Source organism: Chaetura pelagica, unplaced genomic scaffold (genome assembly GCF_000747805.2).
Source record: "Chaetura pelagica isolate M959 unplaced genomic scaffold, ChaPel_1.0 scaffold401, whole genome shotgun sequence".
NCBI classification, from domain to species: Eukaryota; Metazoa; Chordata; class Aves; order Apodiformes; family Apodidae; genus Chaetura; species Chaetura pelagica.
Window position 1 is genome coordinate 2,382,077 of NW_009952259.1, and position 8,618 is coordinate 2,390,694.

The 8,618-nt window shown below is 47.2% G+C and overlaps 1 protein-coding gene across 1 annotated transcript in view; it reads left to right on the forward strand.

Annotated features, from left to right (window-relative positions):
- Positions 1 to 8,618, forward strand: part of FADS2 (fatty acid desaturase 2) — a 29,218-nt gene that overhangs the window by 14,175 nt on the left and 6,425 nt on the right. The window contains exons 3-6 of the mRNA XM_010007455.1: positions 3,950 to 4,060; positions 5,446 to 5,643; positions 6,113 to 6,214; positions 7,141 to 7,266. Coding sequence (XP_010005757.1) covers positions 3,950 to 4,060; positions 5,446 to 5,643; positions 6,113 to 6,214; positions 7,141 to 7,266 — 537 coding nt within the window. The remainder of the gene's footprint in view (positions 1 to 3,949; positions 4,061 to 5,445; positions 5,644 to 6,112; positions 6,215 to 7,140; positions 7,267 to 8,618) is intronic.

Here is an 8,618-nt window from a genome sequence, read left to right on the forward strand (position 1 = left end):
CATTCCTGTCCCCTTCCAATAAATCATAAATCAATAGCTTTCTCCTTCAAAAAGATGGGCCAGGTTTTAGTTTCAGCTGCTTAGAGGCAGGTGTGCTTAAAGCAGAGGAGTTTGACTCCTATCCCCAAGAATTTAACTCCAGTGTCTCCCCTATAAACCAAAAACCATCTTGGTCTCTGATCTTTGCAGGGGAGGCTGAAACACAGGCTTGTGATTCTACTACTGAGGGTCCCCCTCCCACACCTCCTGCTTTACTCAGAGCACCCTCCATGAAGGCACAGCCTCAAAAATGCTCTAAAATTGTTCGTCACCATTCTGAGCACCAAAACCAGAACTGGAATCTGGTTTCCAGCTTCCCTGGGCTGAATAACAGTTTCCTGCCAAAAAATCTCTCTCATTCAGGCTGTGAAAGCCTTGGCCTTGCTTAACCCGCAGGTTTCATTCTGTGCTGCAAGATACCAGAACTGGGAGAGTTTGGGAGGAGGAAAAGGCAATGATAAAAATTCAGGTTGACCTATTTACACTCGTAGCTCTTCACTAGGTTTCATCTTCCTCAGGTTCTCCTTAGCACCAGGTGCAGTCAGGACCTGCAGTCCAGCAAACACACCCCAAAGGAACCTCAGCATCTCATCCACTTCTCTTGGACTCATCCTCTAGAGGATCATGTCTGTCCATCTACCACGAGCTGCCCACTGACACACTGAACTCCACATCTATGCCAGGCCACTCTAAACCTACCCTTCCTGGCCATGGGTGAGCTGATTCACCTCAGGATGCTCAAGGACAGCTAACTGAGGAGCTTCCATGGCAGCTGCTCTGTTCAGTGTGCTCAGCTCATACCAGGCAGAGGAGGAGTGCCCAGGTTATGCAGAGATTTCCTCTACATGTACTAACAACACTGAGCATTCATTCATTTTGGGCTGTACTGAACGTGCTGAGGCAACGTCCAAGTCTGGGACAACTGGGATCACATCATGCTCTGTTGCCTTCAGAAAATGAAGGGGGCACTTTTTCAGCCTCTCTTGTCAGAGATCTTCAAGGATGGGAAAGGACATCCTTGTCCTGACTGCACTAAGCACTTCAAATGCTCAGCTGCAGTTCACAGCTCAAGAACATGAAGCTCTTTTTTTCACCAAAAGCAGGTGGAGTAATTCCCACTTGCCCACATCCCATAAGACACTTCAGCTTATTCAGCCAGAAGACCACAAAGTTGGGAGGTCAGGTGGAAATCCCACATGGCCCTTCCCAGGGACTTACCTTTTGCTTTTTATCTCTTCCAGTGCAGAACTGAGGCCAATTCCAAGACTCAGGCAGTATCTTATATCCAAGATCTATTGGAAAAGGAGAAGCATGAACTTATATAGCTCTCTATACATTATATAGCTAATAAAAAAGCAATCCTTCCATCACTGTAGGAAGGCATTCAGGAGATGTTATTCTCTGTCCTGCTTGGAGGCTACCCTGAAAAAGCCCATTCTCTGCATCCTCTCTCTGCCAAAGCCATGACAGAACATTTCTAAGCATGTTTAGAAAGCAGAAGCTACTGGCAGGGATGCCCCAGGTAGATAAAAATACCTTCTAGGTGGTCATGCAGAAGCTGATGTTCTGAGACCTCCCCCAATTCAGACCACACAAATAAGCAAGATCTCCAGCATGGTGATCAGGCAGCAGAGACCTCCAGAGACTTTTTTTCCCTCTATTGGCTTAAATAATATTGAGACAACATTCTTATGTGTTCACCCTCTTCCTCTTTCCCCTTTTTTCACCCCAAAATTGCAAAACCTTGCTGCAGGTACAGCCAGTTCTTCACTTCCCCATTCATTCTGCTCTTCCCTCTTCTTTCACATCATCTGCAAGTTGTCCCAGGGAAGGAAACAAGCAACCAGAGCTACATTTCAGGGAAACATTTATGGGTCCAAGGGTAGAAAATGCTACAAGAACTGGAGCACCAGTAACAAAGGCTGATCTGCTCCCCCCCAGTTCTGCTACTCCATTGTAGCCTCCCCCATTGACATGAGGTTGTTTTTTTTTCCTTTTCCTTACTTCTTCCCCCACAGCCCCTGGCATTTTATGTCTTTTATAGTTTAAATCTTACCACAGAGTTTTATTTCTCTCCTGCACCCATAGCTGCCTTTTTTCCACCCACCCCTCCCCCCAGCTGCTCCATCTCCCAACTTTTCAAATGTTATTTCTTTAACTTCAAGTCAAACATCTCAGATCAGCTTTCACTCTCCCCCACTTATCTGCCTCCCCCAGCAACATTTATGTGCTCAGAGCACTCCTTTGAAGCTCAGTCCAAAGTCTTGGAATCAGGTGGAAGCTTCTAGTGATTTTGGTGGACTTTGAGAAGAAGGTTGTTGGCTGGTACCTTCAAACACCAGAGGTCAACTCCCAGGAGGGTCAGCTGGACACAAGGAGCACTTTCCAGTCTGTCCCTTCTGGGAGTTGACCTTTGGTGTTTGAAGATCCCAGTTTAAATCCAGAAGTGAGATGTTTAGGTAGTCCCTACTATTGTTAGGCCATGGGACACAGGTGGAAAGGCTGATGGATGGTACTCCTGACTTCTGGTTTTGACTGGTTTTTCCTGTATCAGTCTTAGCTCTTTGTGTAATGACAGTTTTTACAGCTCTTCTGAGTGATCATCTGGAGTTAACTCCAGTTAAGATACAAATATCAGCTACATACATCAAATTTAGGCTCCCATCAGGCACCTGTAGGACACTGGTAGGTAGAAACCTGGGGAAAGGGGAAGGAGTACAGAAAAATAAGAGGCAGGCAAACTCAGGATCAAAAAGACTCTACAAACAAGGCATTTTCTTTCCATATTGGAAGAAGCCTTGAAAATATGTAAGAAAAATATTATTCCAGCTGGGTTTCCTGCTTTCCCAGCCTCAGGAGTGGATGGGCTAGGATTTATTGCAGAATTTACATCAACATTCAGTCTCATCCCTCAGTTAGATTCTGTTGCTGAAACTTAACAAGCTCTTTATGTCTTTTATCACATGTTTGAAGGAATAGAGTAAAAATGTCTTCAGTGCTCAGGGCACGTCCTGAATAAAAAAAAATGTGCACACAAGTGTCACCAAGGGCCTCTTGGAGGGACAAGCAGCTCTAAACCACAGCACAGGAGAAATGACAAGGAGTCTTATCACAGGTATTGATAACTATCAGCTCTTGGAGGTGAATGTTAAACACCTTTCAGAGGAATGAATCCAACTGCTTTTTGGTGTGAGGCCTTTTTCAAATGGGGTCCTTGCCACTGCACAGTTTGACAGCAAACACTTCAAAGCAGTTGCTTCAAGTTCTGGTAAACAACTGAGGTTTTGGTTTGGTTCCTTTCTAAGACATTTTACCTGGAGTTGCATGGAGGTAGAAATGCCTCTGGAGCTAGAATATGGTTCTAGAATACAGCAGGGTCAAGGTAGCAGTCAGATACCTCATCTGACAGAACAAAAAGAGAAAGACAGTCTCCAAAATAACATTTTCCTCAGCTGTGCTAGTGCTGGGATCTACAGGTCTGGCCAAGATGTTTGTTCTACCTGCAGTCATGCCCAGGTTGAGTCACCACAGTCACCCTCTCTCTTGAATTGCCTCCAGGCAGCTGAACTTTCCAAGGGTATTTATATCCCAGTGGGGATTTACACAAATTCCTCCCTGCCTACCTTCTGAGGGATTTAACAGGATTTAGGTATTTAGTTGCTTAGAACAAATTTCTTGAGGTGCCTTCCACCATATGTCTCACTCTTTGCTTGCCTGCTGGCCAAGCAAATTCACCAGCCTCCAGCAGAAGTATTGCAGGGTGGCAGTCACCCTGGCACCCCTCCTGCAGTGACATGGGGGGGACAACTGCAGAGGAGGACACTTGAGATGGATGGGGTTGACACAAGGGGTAGGAAGCAACATCTTTTTCCTCCTGAATCTCACACACTTACTTGTATTTCCACTCCAGGATGCATTCCAGGCCTTCCATATCAATCCCACCTTGGTGCAGAAGTTTCTCAAGCCATTGCTCATTGGGGAGCTTGCTCCAGGGGAACCCAGCCAGGACAGAGATAAAAACGTGAGTGTTTGTGTCTGTGCTGGGGTTTATGATGGGCCCACCACTGGTTTTCCTCTCAGGATGTCCTCCAGGACAGAGGAAAGGCAGATTATAGAGGTCTCTTCAGTACAGGCAGCTCCAAAGAGGGAGAATACTCAAGGTCTGAACATCTCCAGGTGGCAGATGGGTGGTACAAGCCTTTCCCTTCCCACAGAGCCACCAGCAGCTTTGTTGATGGTGATCATGTCTGTGGGAAACAGCCCCACAATGTCCCACTTCCAGCAGCCCATTCCATGTGCCCAGGCTGGACTGATCCCATACTTGAAGGGAAATGGGAACTGAGACATATGGATTGGGAAATGTGCACCAGCTCTTGTGACTGGTGTCCCCTCTGCTGTTCCTTCTCTGGTGACCAAGCTCTAGAACTCAGGTCATCCCTTGCCTGTGGTGGGGGAAGGGGAGGAGTGGGCAAAGTCTGAAGAGACTTCCTAACGAGTTGCTCACCACCTCAAGGCTTGAATGTCTCTCAGTGTGAACTCCACAGCTCCCCTTGACAGGTGAACCCCCAGGCAAACACCTCTCTGAGACTCAGACTGGCTTATCCTGCTGAGCCCAGCACCAGTAAAACCCCATGAGAGCAGCCACATTAGTGCCAGGCATGATCAGGAGGCACCTCTGAACCAGGTGTCTCCTTTTGATGGCTGTTCTTGAGGAGCAGCAAACCCAGCAAGTTCCTTTTCCCACCTGCTCAGCATCCTCAGGGCAGCTCCATGTCCCTCCCAGCCAGTCTGTTCATCCATTATTCAGGCAGGGGGCAGGGCATGATGAGCTCCTGCCAGGAAACTCAATCCTGGCCCGTTGTGTGTGACAGGCCATGATTATCTGTGTCCACTCACAATAGGAGAGAGGGTGCTCACCCTCCCTCACCCAGGAATGCTTCTCAGGAATGACTGCAGGGGAGCTGACCCACCTGGTGAATAGCTGGTGGGTGCTCTGATCTGGGCTGCTCAGCACCTGGAATGATGCAGAAGTTCCAGGGCTGGATTCTCTTTCTCCAGCTGCCTCTTTAGCACTTGTAAAGCTCTTTCAGACCAGAGTCAGCAGCTGAGGTCACTGTCCACAGAGCCAGGTCCTGCTGCTGATTCACAGCAGCAGCTTGAATTACTCTCCTAGCTCAGAGTGCAGGAGGTCAGGACGTGGGCTCAGGATGTTTATTCATAGCAAAGTCCTATGAAAAGCTAGAATCCTGGCTGCATCTGGAGGCAGGTCCTTCTCTGCTTCTGGAGAAGTCAACCAATGCCAGAACCAGCCAGGTTCCTTGGTATGGAACTTTGTCTGCCTTCCTTAGACTCATTCACGCTTCCTGACCAAGCTTCATCCTCTGTCTTGCCATGTCTGTTTTGCAGTCCCAGCTGGTGGAGGATTTCCGGGCCCTGAGGAAGACAGCAGAGGACATGAACTTGTTCAGAGCAAGCCCTTGGTTCTTCTCTCTTTACTTGGGCCACATTATTGCAATGGAAGTTTTGGCCTGGCTCATGGTTTCATACTTTGGTACTGGCTGGATCACAACCCTCATCCTTGCCTGCATCCTTACAACTTCCCAGGTGAGAAGCAGCAGGCACAGAGGGCACTGGCTCTGCAAATAACTCAGGAGAAGACGAATGTGCAACCAACTTTTCATGTTAAATTAATTACAAGTACAATGAAATTAATTACAACATTCATAACAGTAGAAAAGACTGGCAACATACCTGCCCCTGTGGTGCCTTCTGGCCTCCCCTGCCCACTGCTGAGTGTGGGTCACATCTTTTTCTCACCTCTTTGGTCTTTTCTTCCACATGTTGGTGGACCTGGCAGCGTGAAGGTTATGGTTGGACTTGATGGCCTTAAGGGTCTTTTTCAACCAGTGATTCTATGTTCCCCTCCAGAACAAAACCAGAGATCTTCACCTTCTCATTTCAGTCAATTCCCTCTCCTCCTCACACTCCAGACTTGCCTTCTATCTCCATTTCCATTTGTGCTTAACTCTGATTCCAACCAGCTTCCTAACTACTTGATTTCCCTTCATCCCAGGCCCAGGCAGGGTGGCTGCAACATGATTTTGGACACCTCTCTGTTTTCAAGAAGTCCTCCTGGAACCACATTGTCCACAAGTTTGTCATTGGACACCTGAAGGTAAAGGACATTCCGGACCCACCAGGGCACTGTGGAAACAGCCACAGTCACTTGGACTATGTCAAAGTGGGAAATTGCAGCTCTAGACCTTTCTGCAGTGAGCAGAGGCACAGAGGAGAAGTTAGTGGACACTGCACATGGAGCTGCTGTGCAGAAGAGACAAGAGAGCACAACCACAGCTGCTAGAGAACACAGGAGTTCCACAACCTTCTGTGCCACCACACCAGTTTATAGCACCTGAGGACAAAGCTTACTGAATTGCATAAAACCCTATTTTAACATCCTGGTTTTGCCATCCCCTCCACCTCCTTCCTTCACACTGAGGTTTGGTATTTTTCAAATGTCCCATCCTGCTACATCCCATCCATTCAAGGTGCCTTCAGACCTGGGCAAGGTCCAGGGCAGTTCAGACATTACAGCATCCACCTGCAGCAGGAACTTAAGAGAGGGTGGGATGTAGCTTTGCCCATTCTCCCAAATCCCCTCTGTCTTGCCTGGTTCCTCCCAGGCAATAGAGGAAAACCAGTATAACCATCAGTGAGGCAGCAGGAGGGTTTAGTGGTGGGCTTGGTAGTGGTAGGTTAATGGTTGGACTGGATGCTCTTAAAGGTCTTTTCCAACCTAAATGGTTCTAGCTACCAATAATAGCTTCCCATTATGACCTTCAGCTCAATGGAAGCAGATGATTTATTCCTTGCTCTCTCAGTAGGGATGGTCCCTAGTGAGGACAAATCAGGTCTCCAAAACCAGCAGTGTCATAGCAACCAACAGCTCAGCCATTGCTTGTTGCTATTTCAGAAGCAAACAACAGTTTGGCCATAGTCACAGTTTGCACTGGTGGTGTTTCTGTAAGTGAAGGGCTGATCCTACCATTGGAAGGACTTTTCTTTTCCATGGATTGATTCCTTGTCCTTGGATCTGCCCAGGGTGCCTCTGCAAACTGGTGGAACCACCGTCACTTCCAGCATCATGCCAAGCCCAACATATTCAAGAAGGACCCAGATGTGAACATGCTGCATATTTTTGTCCTCGGAGAAACACAGCCTGTTGAGGTAAGGCAGAGGGGAAAAACATGGGAAAATGTTGTCCTTAAAGGCTTCAGAAAATGCTTGTGCAATGCCAGGAGTTGGGAGATGTGATTTACCCAGCCAGGACTTCCAGGAATGCTGGAAAACAAAAGGAAATGCCTCACCCAGGGATTTCATCTGTTGATGTTTAAGAGGACTTTGTCTCTCACAGCCTCACAAACCTTGGGCTGAAGAGCAAGGTGTACAATTCCCTGTCCATTTCCTGTACTGACCACGGGACTCAGGGCTTTGGGATAGCTTGGGAAAAGCAATGAAGGTAGGACTGGAAAGAAAGTAGAAAGGCACTTCATCCTGCTGGCTTGAAATACCAACACGAGGGGAAGATCTGGTGCTCCTCAGTGTTTCATCCAGGGCATTGCAAAACTGATTTTCCATTTCCAAAGAAAATTTCCACATTTCCACAGCTGTACAAGGTCCTCTCCACTGGAGCCTCTCCTGGCAGTTGAGGGGATATCATTTCATAAGCAATACTTTCTGACATGAACCATGTGCTGCACATGAAGTAACAGGCTATGCTAAGGGTTTTAATTCAATCTGTCCTTCCAGAGCCAAAATATTTACTGTTTACTGTATAAACCCCCCAAAAAAGGATATAAACCATGTACCCTCCTTGGCCATTTTTACAGTGGAACAAGGATTTCTAGTTTAAAAACAAAACAAACAATGGAAACCAAGATGCACCTGAAGCCAGTACAACCCAGGGGAATACACCATCAACAAGAGCTGGTGGTTTCTCAGCCAGCTTTTCTACTGCTGAGAAAGTAACTCCAGACAAAAGCAGGGGACACAGAGTTTTGCACACATAGAATTTGCAAGAGGCAGGAGGGCTCTTAGAGTTCACTAAAATAGAAGCCTTCTCCTGGGGTGTAAGAAAGCCAGTTTCTAGCAGCTGTAAATCAGTGTCACACTCTTCAATGGAAAACCTTGTGCCTGAGAAGTGGGTTTCAAAGCAGACCTTGGTTCTACTACTGGAAGAGAAAAGTAGGAATTTAGACATTTGTGACAATAAGGAAAACTGGATCTTTCTCCTACAAAATCCCTGAGATGTGAGGGCAGCACCAGCCTATCCCAATGCTCTTTCACACCTGTATAAAATCCTTTTTCCAGCCTTTCAGAGCTCAGCCCAGAGTGAATGATGTGACTGATTTATCAGTGCTGCAGGACCTAACTCCATGGGGAAGTTGCTGTGCTGGAAGTGAAAATGCAGGTTCACAGCACTCCAGGTTCTCCAGGCTCCTTGTGTGAACATTCCTGGAGCTCCAAAAACTTCTGTAGAGCTCTAGATATGTCACTAAGGAGATAAGCCTGGGAAAGAG